The following is a 17118-nucleotide window of genomic DNA, read 5'->3' on the forward strand; positions in this document are numbered from 1 at the left end:
TGTTGTATATTTTTAATAAACCATGTTTTCATTTTTTATGTTTCTTTTTATTATATATTTTATTTTTTACGAATGCTTTTTGGTTTGTTGTATTTTTTTCATTTATTATGCATTTGTTCATTATTATACTGTGCATGTTTTGCAGTAGATTTTTGTTTTGTTGTTGATGCATTTTGTTTATTTATATACTCATACTTAGTTTTTCTTTAAAAAATGTCTGTAAAAATGTTGTTTATTACATATAGTTTTTGTTTGTTATTTTTTTTCATGAACATGTTTTATATTACGGTACATATATTTTTTCTATAATTGCATTTTTCATTTACTGTGAATGCTTTTTCAATTTCATGATTATTTTTAATAAATTATGCCTGTTTCACAATTATTACACTATATATAGATTTCAATATACAGTATTTCATTTATTTCCATGTTTTTCACTAATTTTGCATGTCTATTATATTATATATATATATTAATTTTATATGTTTTAAAGTAGTAAAACCCTTCCCCTCGCAGTTTATAATTTTCTCAAAGAGGCATTAACGTTTTCAAAGACTTCCCTCAAGTAAATACAATCTCCAAATTCAAACTTTTGTACATTGAGGAAAATAAGTCAGAAATGTGCTGCTGAGGGCCACAGTTCATGTCCAAACACTCACATACAAACTCGCTACTCTATCAGACCCCGCCTATTTAAAGATACTGCCATACAGTACAGTATGTTGACTATGTATATTTTGATAATAAATGTATGTGTGTGTGAGAGTGCGTATGTGTGTTGTCAAAAAAGTTAAGAACATTTTTCACATCTCCTTTTGGCCAGTGTGAGCTTTTGGCTACAGGTCTCAGTCTCGAACCTCAGCCAACAGCTGGCGCTGACTGTAACGTCTTTTTTAAATTCCAGTACAACACATTAACACACACACACACACACGCACAAACACACACAAAGAGCAGCTGAGCTGGGAGGGAAGCAGCCAAGATAAAGATGCTGTCAGTGGGGAAGGGGGGAGTTTGGGGGGGAGGGCCCGCGGGGAGGGAGGGGGTAGATGGAGAACACACAGAGGAGCAATAAATGCAACCCAAAGAGCACCCGACTCGTTAGCATTCAGCTAGCGTAGCCCCCGCAGCCGGCGTCGTGAACCAATGAGGAGGCGGCGGCGGCACCGGGGACCGTAATGGACTGTCTATATGAGGGAGGATGTGTGTATGTGCGTGCGTGAGCGAAACGTCAGAATGCACACGTCAACCGGAAGAGTCAAAGACTTTTATAATGAAAGGGAGAAAATGGGATTCCCTAAACAAATAAAAGGCCATTCGGGCGAAAAGGGAGATGTCTTCACATACCTTGTGTGTATGTGGTATGTGTGTGTGTGTGTGTGTGTGTGTGGGCAGGAAGGGGAAGGTGAGGTGCAAATATGATATCAATCATAGAGATTTCATTTCACTTCCTTGACTGCAGCCTGAAGATAAACACTTTTATTAATTGGATGTGCTGGTTGCAGCAGTCTTGCGTGATTGCACATTTTTATTTTATGAATAAAACTTAGACAACCTGAGACAAAACACTGTTTTATGTAATTTGTAAAGTATCATGGTAAAATGGAATCACTAGTTATACTGTAAGTATTGTATTTGATTGAAAAAAAATGTTGAAATGTATTTACTTGAAAATGTACATTTGGATTTTTATGAAGAAATCCAATAAAAGAAGTTTTATATTATTTTTTCTTTATCTATCTTTATATATATATATATATATATATATATATATATATATATATATATATATATATATATATATATATATATATATATATATATATATATATATTAAATAGATTTGTTTTTATTTTTTTAATGAAAATTACTTTTAGTTTAATTTGTTCCAATATATCATAAAAAAAGAACAGGAAAAACTGTGTTTTTTCTATTCTGTATTAGTGTAATGAAGATAAATTGTGTACTCAGAACCTATATATTTTTTAAAAATGCATTCAATTTCAAAAAATTGACATTTAGATGTGAATTTTGATTGCCATGAATACATTTTTGCTTTTGTTAGGGTTAGCGTTCGGGTGTCAAAAGATCGTGAAACAAAATTGAAAAACACTTTTTTTCCCCAGCATTTTTTCGATTACAAAGCACAATCGCAATGGAAAAAAAAAACAAAAAAACAGATTTATTCACAGCTTATGCTACCGGTTGAATAACGGTGAGCAGAAACGCTATCAGTGTTGGTACAGGAGCTTCTCGGAATCAGAGGCGATAACGGTGTCAGCGGATAAGCGGCGAAGAAGATCCACCTGCGTGACGACGACAACGACTGACTCAGCGGGTCTGGCTAATGAAGGCGGCGGCCGCCTTTGGCACATTGTTATCTCGGCATGGTTCCGCCGCCGCTGAGAGGTGTCGGGGCGCCGCCGAGTGGCACCCGCCGCGAGCCGCTAACAACCGAAACCTACCGACCAAGGTGAGAAGAGGAGGTGACTGAACGCGCTAGGCCATTAGCCTCATTAGCGCGTAGCGACCGAGGCCTCGAAAGTAGCGGCATGACCTTGTTTGCGCGTTACATACGCGTCGCCATAATGTGGGCGTGCGGAAAGTAAAAATATACTGCTCACCAACTTTCTGTGAAGCTTCCTGTCTTTCTGTTGCACGCTGCTCAAAGGAACAGAAGCTCTGAGAAAAATTCACTCCCAGAACATCCGGTCTAAAGACTTACCGTTGCGGCCTAACAAGTTTAAATGCTTTTCGGAGCGCTAAAGTAAGAAACAGTTAATTGTGGTTTTTAGTCATATAAATATTGGTGACTAACTGTCTAATGATTATAAACTAAAAGGCAACAAGCTAAAATGAATCTCTCGAACAAAGGTTCTCAAATGGGGGTACAGGTACTCCTGGGGGTACTCGAGATTTTAAATTAAAAAAACATGCAAAAATCCTTTAAAAGTAATTTTTGAGTTTAATTAAATGTTTCATGAAAATAGAAACTCATAAAAAAATGTATGTTCAGTTGGTTATTCAATTTTCATTTCAAAAACCCAGATGCTCCCGCACACTAGAAAGGTTCGACCCAAACTGTTCCACCTCTCGTTACCTGTCGAATATTTTTCTGTGGACAAATATTTATTAATAACTATTTCTGACACACACACAGTATGTAAGCTGTCAGCGATGAACCAATCAGAGAACATTATGTATTACGTACTGTGTACTTTTACGAGTAAAAGAAGCTAACATGTTAACTTGTTTCTCAAAGCAGTACAATCAGAAGCGAACGCGTTAAAAATCTCTCGGCTTGTGACACCTTTTCACTTTTGCCGAATCAATGGCTTATTTCTTTGAGACCACAGGTACTGAGGTATTTAATGTGTAAACTATAAATGCGGTGGTAACGCGAATTATGAGCTGTCAGAAACAAGATCAGCGTTCAGGCACTGTTACACCTTCGCAAGTAGCAAGGACAACCACATGTACTTTTATTTGTTCAAAGTCCAAATACAAAAGACAAAACGAGAACACTCAGAGCTTGAAGTGAGTGACTCCAGATACACACAAACACACACACACACACACACACAAATGTGCCAGAGTTTGTGTGTAACTTTTGACTTATTTTCACTTTATAAAACCAATCTATTTCCATCCATTCATCTATTTCTTTACATTCTGAGGGTACACTGTGCATAAAATGTACGTGCGTGGCATGCACATATGCTGCGCGTTATAGCCTCTTACATATCTGTCTTTGCCAAAAGGTCACACATATCCTTCTTGTTCTTCTTCACACGCTTAACTAGTGCTTTTCTCTCCAGACGTAATAAACATGCCATTACAACAGTGCCCCCTAGTGGATCCGCAACACACAAACACTGGATGGCTTTCGACTCCAAGTGACTAATTCTGACTTACGGATGTTCTGACATACACACATATTTTACACACGCACACACATATACATATATACCTGTAAATGTACCTCTTTATGTGAGTGTACTTGTGTTTAATCATCTGTTTTATTCAACACATGCACGCAGACAAAATACGTGTAGTCAAAGTAGTTATCTACACACAAGCAACTAAAAGTGAAAAAGAGTGAAATTTAGACTGAGAAAATGTGCACAAAAAATCTTAACATTTCATATAAAATGTGCTGTTTAAAGATACATATATACGTTTGATAGAAAATGTTCAGTTTGAAGATTAAAGTTGGCCATATAATGTACGTGTAGTTTAAAGTCATTTATAAATATTTGATTAGGTAGTTGTAAATTTATATATGACGGAAAAAAAGTGCAGTCCAAGGTCATTAAATTCATATGAAATAGAATATGCACAGTTTGAATGAACATTTAATAGAGAGCAGGCACCTTAAAGAGAGTAGTTAACATTTTATAGCAGCTGTTTAGTTCGAAATGAACATGGAATATAAAATAAGCAGTTCAAAATGAGTAGTTAGCATTTAGTGGTAAGTGAATTTGTGGTGATAAACATTTTAGTTAGTATTAGTATTTATTTTTGGTAATTAGATATCCTTCAGAAAATTTGAAAACAAAAACCTGAGGAAAACAATTATGTGTAAACACGGAAGACCATATAACACATTTCTACTTGATCAACATTAATGATTAATGTTTTTTTTTTAAATTTAATTTCAAACTGAGCTCAGCAGCACACTACTTTCCTCAAGGAACGCTAGATTTTATACAAATATCCAATTGAGTCATTTACATCTATTAGATTGCCTTCGAAAAGTAACCCGATTGATTTCACCCGTCGTTACGGAGCAATCGAGCGCTGCCGGCTTGTCGCTAATTTATGCTCGACTGTGCGCTAAACAGCGCCCTGAATTGTAGAAAGAACTTCATTTCACAACAACTTTGTATTGTCTGTATCGGGAATGGGGAGCAACAGGTGCAGTAGAGAGACAGTCAAGTTGTTATGCCGCAACACACTGGCGGAAGAATTTCAAAATAAGAGCATGACAAGGCATTTGTATCCATATATTATTTGGTATGATAATGTTTAGTTTGACGATGACTTTTTCACGGTGTTTCTGGCGTATTTTACCATCGTGCACACTAGTAGTTGGATATCTGAGGCAAGAAAAGAATGCTTCGATTATTTTCCTGAACCAAATTAGTCAAGGACCCGTTTCAACCCTAAATGAGTTAGTTAAGTAGGCAGCCACTACCGTACTTGTCAGTTAGTAAATTAGTTAGCAGCCAGCTAGTTAGTTAATGAGTCATTTAGTTAGTTAGATATTTGCTAATTTAGCAAGCTAATGAGTCATCTATTTGGTAAACAGTTTATTAGCATTTTGTCAGTCAAAGAGTAATTTAATCAGTCAAAAATGTTAGCTAGTCTTTAACTCGAATAGTTAAGACCTGCCTGATTGGGGCAGCAAGTCGGAGTGGATTTGTTTTGTTTGGCAGCTGCCACGAACACACGTCACTTGGTCTATTTTGAACCCGCTCAACTGTTGACCTGACACACAAGTGTCTGTGTGTGTTTTACCTGTCATGAGCAGGTGGTGATGGCGAGCGGTGGTCTGCCCTGAGGTTTAGCATCACACACTGGAAGCCTGAGATGACACAGGGCTGAGCCTCTGCAGGTAAGAAGACTTTTGTTAGACGCTTGGATTTCGGATCCGCTCGCTGCTACCGGAATCCCACTTGGACCAAGTAGCCTTCCACCAATTTTGGTATCAGCTTTGTCATTTTTTATTTTTAATCCTGATGGATCAGTTTTGAACCTGTGGCTGAAGTTTTCATGAGGTGAGCCCAATCTCATTCCGGTCCATATAAGGACTGCCACGTATACACCAGGTCCTCTCACCGGACCCCCCCAGTTTTGTGTTCTCCCCTCAGCTGAGCATTTAAGTCGGACAGCGATACGGAGGTCCCTAGCGCCACCAGCGCCGCCAAGATGTACGGTCTGTACCTGGAAGCGGTCAACGACTACATCAACGAGTCCTACGGCGAGGACGTGTGGCGGCTGATTGAGAACCGAGCGGAGATTCCTCACCTCAAGTTTGTCAGGCATCAGATGTACAAGTAGGTCATGGAGATTGAACTGCGTTAATAAGATGGAAGCTCCGAGACGTCAACTTTCATTGAATTTAATGATGGATTGCGCTTAATGGTGTCGCCTTCGTCAATAAAGTTGATTGAATGGACAACAAGCAGCCATTATCATTTTGTGACTAAAGTTATGGCGGGCTGCTTCATTAGTGGGATAAGCAGCAAAAGTGACGAATATTCGTAGTGGGTCAAAAACAAAAGGTTAATTTTGGTATAGAAAAGATGCTTCATGAGCCATCCTATTTATAATATCACAAAAAAAAAGACCAATTTTAAACTGCCTTTTAATCTCGGACAGGTTCATTGACTAACTGAATGATTAACTGACCAACTGGCTGATGACAGACTACACTGACTGATTAAAAAACTGTGCATCTGGAGAAATTACTTAAGGATTAACTGTCTGGCTAAATAAATTAATTACTAAATCGCAGACTAATTCACTACCAAAGTAAATGGCTAACTTATTAACCGACTGTTTCACAGACCAACTAGCTAAAAACCTGACTAAAAACTGAATACAATTACTACTAACAAAAACTCAGTGATTAGCTAAACTGCATTACCAAAAAAAGGCTAAGTAACTAACTGATTTTCAAACTACCTGATTAACTAAATGACATACTACCGGTAACTAGCCGAGTGATAATTCAAATGACCGATTAACAAATGGTTTATCGCTGACTACCATAACAAATGGCTAACAAGCTAAATAACTAAATGGCGACATAAACAAATAACTAACAAATAACAAATGAATGATTAAATAAGTGAGTTACTAAATGATCAATTAACTAGATAAATAAATAAAGGACTGAATGACTAAATGATTTAAAAAAATAAGAATTAAGTAAAAAAAAAAAAACAAGGTAGTAATGAGTTCATTTTTGAAAGGTTTGATTGAATCACAAAACAAAAGCAATTTGATCTGAGAAGGAGATATACAATAAAGGTACAACAAGAATAAGGTTAGAATGTGTGAATACTTTCACAGCATTCAGGCAGCTATGTAACTACCTAAAAGTGACTGAGTAAAAAAACTAACCATGCTTTTCCTCGACAGTGACAATCTGATCCTCCGCCTGGCCAAGGCAGCAGGCGAAGTTTTGGGAAAAACCCATGACGAGCTGATGTACGCCTTCGGAGTCTACATGGTCAAGAGGATCGGAAATTACGGCTATGAGCGTATACTCAAGGTCACCCAACCCTCTATTAAATCCGTTAGATTGATGAGCCTTCTTCTCCAGCCCTTTCATTGGATTCTTAACCAGAGCCTCGTCCGCTTTTATTTCATCCATGCTATCTATTCAATTAAAGGCAGAACAATTAAAAGTTCCTGCTAGATGGCAGAAAGAAACATAATTAACTTTTTTTGCACCATTTTTCAGATGTGAGGTTTTTTTTTTCTCCTAAAGTTAATCATGTACTCCAAAAACTAATTATCAAAATATTGCGTCGTCATTTCATAGGTTTTGGGACGCAACGTGCGCGACTTCATCAACGAGCTGGACAACCTGCACGAATATTTCCGCTTCTCCTTCCCCAAAGTGCAGCCGCCTAGCTTCTGCGTGGAAGAGGAGTGCGAGACCAGTCTGACGCTGCACTACCGAAGCACGCGCAAAGGATTCACGCAGTTTGTCAAAGGTCAACCACATCGCCATACACACTCATATAAAGGGGGGTACGCGGTACATGTGGTAGAGACCCGTGTTCTCAGGTTTTTTTTACACCAAGTCGCCGCAAAAAACATGTGACTCTTCTAGTACCGCACTAACGACTAAAATAAAATACATCTGTGTTTGGAATGTGACCTGAAAACGTGTTAAACTAGTAAACGACTATATAGTTTCGTACTGTAAATGAAGCTCTCAAAAATGTTAAAATGTCACTTTAAATTCAAACAAAAACAAAAGAATGCAGTGTGTTCAGAAGATTCTCTTATACTGTAAAGTTAACTGGAAGTGTAACTCTTGGTTTTTCTTCACGTTTTTTTAAGCGTCCAGACATGCAATTCCAGATACTTACGAAACATGAAAATACCTGCCTGGCATTGAATGTGAAAGAAAAATTTCACTTAAAAACGTTTTTAAAGGTCTTCATTATCGGCGAGTGGATTTTTAAAAAAGGCTGATGCCGATAGTTGTCAAAAAGTGCCAATAAGAAGCCAGATAAAAAAAAAAAAAAAAAAAAAAAAAAAAATCGGTCTACATGTGTTCTTACTCGTGGACTCAGTCATTGAGCTGAATTTTTTTATCTTTACATCAAAGGCATTTCACATCAAAGGGAGAACAATGAAAGAAGACAGCAGGGAGCTGAAATTTCACCCAGATGGTGACAACATATCAAAGGTCAACATGGCACCACCGCATAGTTATCACATAAGAAAGATAGAGCCATCCACTGGCTGAAATTTTGGGAGAATGATGTGGAAGTAAATGATGCGAAAATGGTCAAAATACCGGACAAGGGTTAAATCTCTGAAATGATCCCTAAAATCTACCTCAATACATCTTAAAATGCTGAATGGAAAAATTAAGATCATAGAAAAAATTACTTTAAACTACAACAATTTTTGTTCTTACTGCGATTTCCTCATCTATTTACAAATTTCTTTGCAAATATCCCTTCTCTAAAAGTATCCAAATCTTTGCAGAAATTCAATACTCAAATTCACTCTATTTGACTTGCACTGACGCCCCCTGCAGGCCAGCTCTCCCAGGTGGGGCGTCAGTTTTACAACACAGACATCGAAGTGGAAATATTGTCCAAAGAGGAGACGGAGAAAATGACTTATGTGGTACGTAAGTATTTCATGACGAAAATGTTCACATTTTGAACAGCTTCTTGATTTTGCTTCGTAATTACGCCGCATATCTTCTTGTTGATCTCAGTGCTGCCTAGAATGATGTGGCACAAGGTGGTACTGCATTGTATACTGTAAAAGTCCCGCCCAAAAACAATTGCATAAAATCAGCTATATAGGGAGGGCGCTAGCAACAACCTGCGATACGGGAGGCGGATCACTGTATTGTGTTGCGACACGGTACATACCCAGATGATGAAAATGGTTGCGCTATGCCCGTCCTGTCAGGTGTATAAGATGAACTTTGACAACGCGGCCTTCAAGCACCGCATGCCGCAGCAAAAGACGGCGCCGAGTTATGAGAAGCTTCCCATGAAGCGAGGTATCTTTTTTGACATGTTCCCCTTCAGCGTAATCTTCCGCCGCGACATGACCATGTACCGCATTGGCGACGGCCTCAAAGAGGTCTTCTCTGACCTCCAGGGCAAGAAGGTGAACGAGGAGTTCACCCTGGTCAGGCCCATGCTGGAGTTCAGCTGGGACAACGTGAGTGTCCGACCGTCCCTGCCGTTAGCGCGGTGTCCTAGCGGCTCAGTGACGGGATGTACTATTCTTTCCCACCTAGATCTACACCCACTTAAATAATGTGTTTGAGCTGCTCTCTAAAGCAGTGGTGGAGAGCAAACAAAAAGTTAACATTCCCAAACTCAACAAAGAGGAAACTGATGAGAAAGAGGAGTGTGAGAAGGCCAAGAGGGAAGAAGAAAGAGGTATGGTGACCTAAAAGAATATCAGCTACATACCATAGCATAACACCATACATTCATATCATACATTATATATAACATCCTGATTAGGTGTCACATCATACGATAACATGCTACAATGTTTCGCTTTGATGTTAGCAACTCATGCTAGTTGCGTACTATTTAGCGCCATCATGCTAGCTATGGCATCATAATAAGGCATGACACTATTACGCTATGTCACAAAACGATACGATAAAATTGTCTCATGTCACGCTTTGATGTTTGCAACTCAAGCTAGCTGTTGACTGGTTAGCTCTGCTATAACCCCATTTCAAGCTATAACATCATCATAAGACATTACAATGACGTTATACCATGACATCAGACCATGACACGATATGACGACGTGGTATCATTTAATCGTATGATAATGTGCTACGGTCACGCTTTGATGTTAGCAACTTATGCTAGTTGCTGACTGAGTAGATTACTATTAAAACATTTCTGTTATTTATTAATAACAGGGACTAATAAGGCATCACGCTATGTCATTATGCAATGACATCACAACATGACATAATCGACAAGAATAGTATTACATCACGCTTTGACGGTAGCAACTCATGCTAGGTCCTCACTGGTTAGCTCCACTGTTAACACATTTCTGACCACGCTACATTAATCTATGACATCATTAGGCATCACATCATGCATTGTCATTCCATGATGTCACAAGAAGACATGATCTACATCATAGTATCATGGCATCCTTTGATGTTAGCATGCTAGCTGCTCACCAGTTAGCTCCACTATTAACATATTTCTGTTATGTATGATGTCACACTACCACTACATCAAGCTGAGACATATAAATAATGCTATGACATCACAACATGACATAATACAACATTGTTGCATATGGTACAAGAACACTCTACGAAATGACACTTTGATGTCATAATACACGCTAAGACCATGCTAGTTTGTCAGGCTGCGGTACGACCTTCTGACGAATGTTTGTGGTCTGTGTAGAACAAAAGTCTGAGGAGATGAAAGGCACAGATCAAGAGTACAGCAGCACTCTAACACAGTACAATAGCGCCGCCAACTCTGGAGGCGAAGACATCGAGCTGCTGGCCTTCCAGACCGTCACAGGTCAGTTAAACTACAAAATATTTTTAAGTGCATTAACCAAGTATATATGAAGATGATGTCACCTCGTGTTCCTCCCAGGAAAATGCAGCGAGACCATTTTTGAGGACATGCGAGAGCCCCCCAAAAAGCCTCTCCACTTAAAGGGACAGATGAAGTATGTCCCCCAGTGGGACTCGCTTATCTTCCTAGGAACGCCTATGTAAGCACACCACTATGCACTTTCATCTCCCCGTTTTAGACCTTGGGGCGACCTCAATTCATCTCGTCTTCCTCCTTTTGCAGTATTGAAACGGTGGAAGACATGATCAAAATGGGCGTCTATGTCAATGACTTGAACCTGCACGACTCCAGCAGGGAGCTGATCCTGGCCGGGACGCAGCAGTCGGCCGAGCTGCAACTGGCCCTGGATCAGGTGGGGAATATTGGCAAGAAGATAGACCCTGGTGGTCAGGAAGCGGGGCAAACGTTGAAACAAATTGATGAGAAAGTGGTCAATTTTAGAAGAAAAGGGTTTATATTTCTCAAAAAATCGTAAATTTACGAAGACGTTTTGACTACCTTCAGTATAAAGTTACTGATTACTGAGTTATAATGAAGTAATGAATAGTTACTAAAATATCCAATATGCAAATTGCTGGTGGTTGGTGAATCGGCGGGGTTTTATTGTCCTCTGATTTGCTCGATTTTCTGGGACCATTATTGGTGAAATAACATAGAGAACACCAAAAATTGGACTGAATTGGAAATAACTGAGAACTACCGTGTAGCTAAACAATTTTCCGATCTTGTAGGAGCAACAAAAGTATGCACAGCTGCAAGAGATTATCAAGAAGCTGGATGAAGAAAAGAAGCGAGGAGACTCCTTGCTGTACGCTATGATCCCGAAAGCCGTGGCCGACCGTCTCAGGAAGGGAATTACTGCCCTGGAGACATGCCAGGTATGCCAGGCCGTCCATCAACATTGGACCTGGATCGACCTCAACCTCAAATTTGGTTCTTGATTTGTTTAACGTAGACAAGCTTTCAAGATAAATTCTGTGGTGAATCGATTCGATGACTTCTGCCGGTATGTTCCAGGTTTTCCCAGATGTGACGATCCTATTCAGCGATGTGGTTAAGTTCAATGAGATCTGCATCCACATCACTCCCATGCAAGTGGTGGACATGCTCAATGAGATCTACATCGTCTTTGACACTCTCAGTGAGAAGCACAACGTTTACAAGGTCAGAGATGGGACAATCAGAAACACACTGAATCTCAAGACGGTTTGACCGATGTTGGTTGTCCGAGTTGTATCTGAGAGGGACTAGACACAAAGAACACAAAACTGAATCACCGTGTCTGAAAGGAGAAGAGTTTTTCTTCACAAACCAAACTGTAGTGACTGGTGATTGGCTCTTTTGGTTGTTCTATTCTTTCCTTAAGCAAGAGGTGGTTTACAACCTTTGTGACTCTGGAATTTGCCTTCAGGAAGTTCACCCCCCAACTTTTAAAGGACTCCGCAGTTGCTCCAGACAATCAACACCAACATCATCCCATTTTAATGAGATAACTAATGAAATTTTCCAACATGGGTGCAGGTGGAAACTATTCGTGATGCCTACATGGTGGTAGCTGGCGTGCCCAATAAGACCACATTTCACGCGCATCACATCTGCGATATGGCCTTGGACATGTTGAGCTCCATCGACCATTTGAAGGACCCGTCCACAGGGGACAACATCCAGATCCGAGTGGGTGAGTGCAAACGCTTGACCGGCTTATTGGTTTTGTTTATCACAGTCGGTAGCAAACTTCATATGTCCAAAAATGGTAAATTTCCAGTAAATTTCCAGATTCCAGATGATGTGTTGGCGGTTGCTTTGCAGGTGTCCACTCGGGAATGGTGGTTGCCGGCGTGGTGGGCTTGAAGATGCCTCGCTATTGTCTTTTTGGAGATACGGTCAACACCGCCTCAAGGATGGAGAGCAATGGCGTGGTGACTGCACTGACATGCATCATTCACTCAAGCTGGGGTCCCAGGACCTTAAATTCTTCTGGCATTTAAGACTACATCCGGTACTGTAGTAGTGGTAACTGCAGTTACGATTATGAGGGGGGCTCCGTGGAAAATCGCCTGCAAGAGGTTCCTGGACCCCAAATGTTTAAGTAGCCCCGGTCTATGAAGTTCAACCTGCAAATGACTAAGTAGGTGCTTTTTATTTGTGTGGGTGTGTGTGAGCAGGGCATGCAGATACATATCAGCCAGACCACCAAAGACCACCTGGAGCATGAACCATACATCATTGAGGAGAGGGGCAAGATCTTTGTCAAGGTCAACAACATCTCTTTGTGGTCACTCAATTTTGCCAATTTTTCAAATTTGTTTCTAGTTGGCAGAGGCTTATGGCTTTGAAAATGAAAATTGAAATGCTGAATTATTCTAACTCTACACGTCGTTCCCTTTCAGATGATCTATAATACATGGAGGTAGCTCAAAATTTTTAAAATTCATAGCAACACAAATGCTGCCAAGGTGAAGTCCCTAGGTTTGGAAAAAAATATATATATTTAAAGTCAATGATGAGCATCGTCTAGTGAGCCCTGTTTTCAAACACTCCAATTAAAATCAGAACCTTTTGGCTGCTGGGAAATGAGTCAAGACCTTAAAGGGACACTGTGTAAGAGTTAAACCGTTTTTCATTAAAACGGAATAAATGGAATGATTATCAATTTCCAAAACTTGCAAATAAATGTGTTCTTAAAAACCAACAGCCATCGTAGTTAGTTATCATGAAATGATATTACATGAGACACTTCTCTGGAGGCAGCCATGTTTGTTATAGCTACGGACAATGGTAAATGCATCAGCTCCTGCTGTTCATAATGAAAAACTGTAAAATTTTACACAGTATCCCTTTAAGGAGATTGTTTTTGTGGAAAACCCAAAATGGACAAAACTGTGGAAAATGTGTATTTTCTTCAGTAACTCGGAACAAATCGAGCCAGGTGTTGTGAAAACAAGCTTGGTTTGGTGAAAACGCATCACAAACAAATAAATAAATAAACAAGCATGTTAACCTGATTCAAATTTGGCAATTAATGTGGCTCAGTGATTCTCAGTGTGGGCTCCCTCTAGTGGTATGTGAATGAATCACTGACTTAAGTAGCGCGTCAGTTAAAAATGAACATTAAATTAAAATTGATTAAATTAGGATGGAGCTTGTAGCTTATGAATGCAGGCTTTCAAACTTAAAAATACAGTACAGGACATTTATTATTTTTTCGCATGGTATAGTTATTCAAGTATGATTAGTTGCATTCAACTTAAGTACAAAATCTTTGAATGTTTACATGCTATGCTAATATGGGTCATAGTTGTGCTACTTGGAGAACTAAGTGTTTTAGCTTCCAATCTTTTTATTCTAAGTAGTGACCTGCTAAGACGGTGCGTTGCAGGGTAAAGGCTACATGAAGACATATTGGCTGAAGGGGAAGAAAGATCTTTCCTTCAAGACTCCGGCAGAGTTGCGTTACAGCAGCGAGCAGAAAGACTCAGAAGACAAAAGCTCCAATGGGTGAGTGGACACAGCACTACTATAGTAAACGAATCCTAAGAGAATCCTGAGAATCAATTTCGTTAGCAAAATAAAGTAAAAATGAATGGGCATGGGAGTTTATCTGGCCAAAACCTGACGAAAACTAAAAAAAAAAAAAAAAAAAAACTAGTCAAAAATAAATTAAAAACTAACCAGAGTGAAAACTCCAAAGAAAGACTCCCAAAAACTTTTTGTGCGGTAGGTTACTTCATTTTATTACGGTGTATATATTTAGTTGATTTTTTACTTTTTAAACTCGCACTTGATAAATACTCAATTTTTTTTTTTTAAATAAAAAATGAAAAGTAAATGTATAAAAACTAAACAAAACATCCAAATGAAATTAATAAAAAACTCTAACTTCTATTAAATACTTAGTTGGTGATCTTTTTTTTTTTTGCTTGTGCACGATAAATACACCATTAAAAAAAAATAAAAAATCTATTTCTTGAAAATGTTTTGCTCTAAAAACTAATAGAAACAAACTGAATTAAAAAAAAAAGTCAAAGCAAATTAAAAACTATAATTAAAATGCCAGGGAGTTTTTTTCTTTTTAATTATTATTTGGGGGACTGGTGATCGAATTAATTCTTTTATTCAACGGTGACTGGTTAGCGAGTATAAATCGTTTGTAAAAATAAAAACTCAAATAATCACGCTAAAAATCTTTCTAATTCTGCCCCCTGCTTCAATCTTCACTCTCCTTATTGTCAGTTCCACAAGCACCAACGCCAAGCACATGTCATCCAGCCAGCCAATCAGCGGCGGCGAGGACCAGGCGGAGGGCAAGCCCAGCCCCAGCGACCTCCCCCAGGACGCCCTGCCGCAGCCCGAGGCCGCCGGCGAGCCCATGGCGGCGCAGGGTGATCAGGAGAAGTCCAAAAAGACTAAGAACAACAAGGGCGCCAAGGCGGAGGCGGGGCTGGCGGCGTCAGAGCTGGCTCCGCCCACCGACGACCCGGAAAACCCGGGACCCATGCTAAACATGAAGCGGAACAGCTTCAGGCAGCAGTACGCCAAGCTGCCCGCCAACCTGCCCATAAGGAGCGCCTCGTGCACCCTCCTGTGAGCCCGCGCCGCCATCGTGACGTCATCGTGATGTCGTCGGGGTGCCGTGATGTCATCGCGCTGCGACCCTGAGAAACGGCACGACCTTCATGTACTAGTTTGCTGTACTGCGAGCACACCTGAATTGATTGTAGGCATGCTATCTACTGTATGTTGAAAGTAGACATGAAATGATTATACCGAGTGAGACATCCTGCTTCTTCTTGTGTCATTCCGATAGATTGTATTTATATAAAAATGGATGTACAGCCACTGTGCATGTGTGCGTTTACGTCATTTACTTTTGTAAAGGGCCGCATTCGAGACTTCAAACAGATTTTCGGCCAATAACAAAAAATGTAAATAATGTCAAGTGTATTTTAATAATAAAATAACGATTATATTCTATTTTGTTTATTATTATCATTATGATATTATGTATCATTAAATTCCAATTTATACTTCCTTGTCTGACGGCCATGGAAGGTTTAGTTTGACAACGCAGAAGCGGAAATCAGATTGGACGATAAATAAATGCATAAATAAACTGGCAAACAACTGGAAGTCACATAGAAGAAGCAAAATTGCCAAACTCCGACGCGCCTTCAGTGGGATGGTCAAATACACTACTACAAAGGGAGAACATTGACAATGAACTGCTGTAAGCCCCAGCCCACACCCAGGAACTCACACGCAAAGGTTACCATCTATATTTACCAGGCCACACCCATTAAAGGCAAATTACTAAGTCCTGACTGTAATGGACTTTATTTTTCCTTTTTATTTATTTTTTATTTAGGTTGCAGCTGATTCTAATTTTTAGTAAACTTAAATAACTGATATATGAGAGAGAGAATGAGAGAGGGAGAGAGAGGAGATGGAAGGTACCGTCGTCGAGGTATTGACACTCATGTTGAAATTACAAAGCAGAAGAATACAAAATTGCCATCATACTATAAAAATTTATGGAAAATGCCTTTTTCTTTCAAATGATCTCTCCAATTATTTTTGGAGGGAAATTGTGTGAATCAAAAGTAGTAGTGGTATCGGTGCGTGGTCAGTATTGTTGAGGACAAAATAAAATAAAATAAATAAAGTGCTCGAACATCCCTAAAAATGTTGGTGAAAATTACTTGTGCCCAGTTTGGTCAAAATTTGTAGAAATACATGGATACCCCAATAAATATATGTCTGACATCTTTAGCTATCGGTTGCAGAAAAAGTTAAAATAATCAAATGCCGGCTGATTATATTATCCATTTTAAAAGTGCTCATTTCGGCCGAAAACTGCTCAAACCCAGTAACCAAAATTTCGAAAAATGCATTTAAAAAAAAAAAAAAAGATAAATCGTTCCAAGCTCTCCTACAGGGTGCTTAGCTCATTACTTAAGACTTATTTGCCACCAAAGTGGACTAAACTGCATGGCATGATGGTATGTTTTCAAACATACACACACACGCGTGCACGCGCGCACACACAAATAACACACACATCCGAAAACACACCCAGATATTGTTGATATTGTCGCCGGGCCGCTGACGTTTCCTCGTGAGATGTCATTACGCGATAAAGGGGAAGCCGACAGGAAACCGCTTAAGCACTACTTCCTGCCTGTTGCCGGGGCGACGGGCCTCCTTCCGTTACGGCCCAGAGACTGGCTCACTTGGGTCGGCGGGACAAAGGGGCAGGTGTGCT

The 17118-nt window shown here is 39.5% G+C and overlaps 1 protein-coding gene across 3 annotated transcripts; it reads left to right on the top strand.

Moving 5' to 3' along the window:
* Positions 1-2339: 2339 nt before the first annotated feature.
* On the top strand, positions 2340-15828 carry LOC148426314 (soluble guanylate cyclase 88E-like). 3 transcript variants are annotated; one of them, XM_088409954.1, is made up of 18 exons: positions 2340-2476; positions 5537-5783; positions 5858-6062; positions 7153-7285; positions 7559-7733; positions 8795-8886; positions 9181-9438; positions 9518-9662; positions 10674-10796; positions 10875-10995; positions 11079-11208; positions 11588-11734; positions 11874-12020; positions 12378-12534; positions 12666-12775; positions 13022-13111; positions 14236-14354; positions 15090-15828. In XM_088409954.1, exons 3-18 carry the CDS (start codon positions 5935-5937, stop codon positions 15442-15444), a joined length of 2430 nt encoding a protein of 809 aa, XP_088266080.1. In that variant the 5' UTR covers positions 2340-2476; positions 5537-5783; positions 5858-5934; the 3' UTR covers positions 15445-15828. The 3 variants fall into 3 exon arrangements, with proteins under 3 accessions (XP_088266080.1, XP_088266081.1, XP_088266082.1); XM_088409955.1 differs by having other exon boundaries at positions 5877-6062; XM_088409956.1 differs by having other exon boundaries at positions 5537-5620; positions 5877-6062.
* Positions 15829-17118: the final 1290 nt, after the last annotated feature.

The sequence above is a fragment of the Hippichthys cyanospilos genome, chromosome 3 (genome assembly GCF_059441005.1).
Source record: "Hippichthys cyanospilos isolate Australia breed blue-spotted pipefish chromosome 3, RoL_Hcya_1.0, whole genome shotgun sequence".
In the NCBI taxonomy this organism is placed as follows: domain Eukaryota; kingdom Metazoa; phylum Chordata; class Actinopteri; order Syngnathiformes; family Syngnathidae; genus Hippichthys; species Hippichthys cyanospilos.

What these genes read in the sequence shown, in the direction of transcription:
- LOC148426314 (XM_088409954.1), top strand. Translation starts at nt 5,935, where the DNA reads ATGTACGGTCTGTACCTGGAAGCGGTCAACGACTACATCAACGAGTCC. An exon ending in ATTCACGCAGTTTGTCAAAG is followed by an intron (nt 7,734 to 8,794) that starts GTCAACCACATC and finishes CGCCCCCTGCAG; the next exon opens with GCCAGCTCTCCCAGGTGGGG. An exon ending in CAACATCCAGATCCGAGTGG is followed by an intron (nt 12,535 to 12,665) that starts GTGAGTGCAAAC and finishes GTTGCTTTGCAG; the next exon opens with GTGTCCACTCGGGAATGGTG.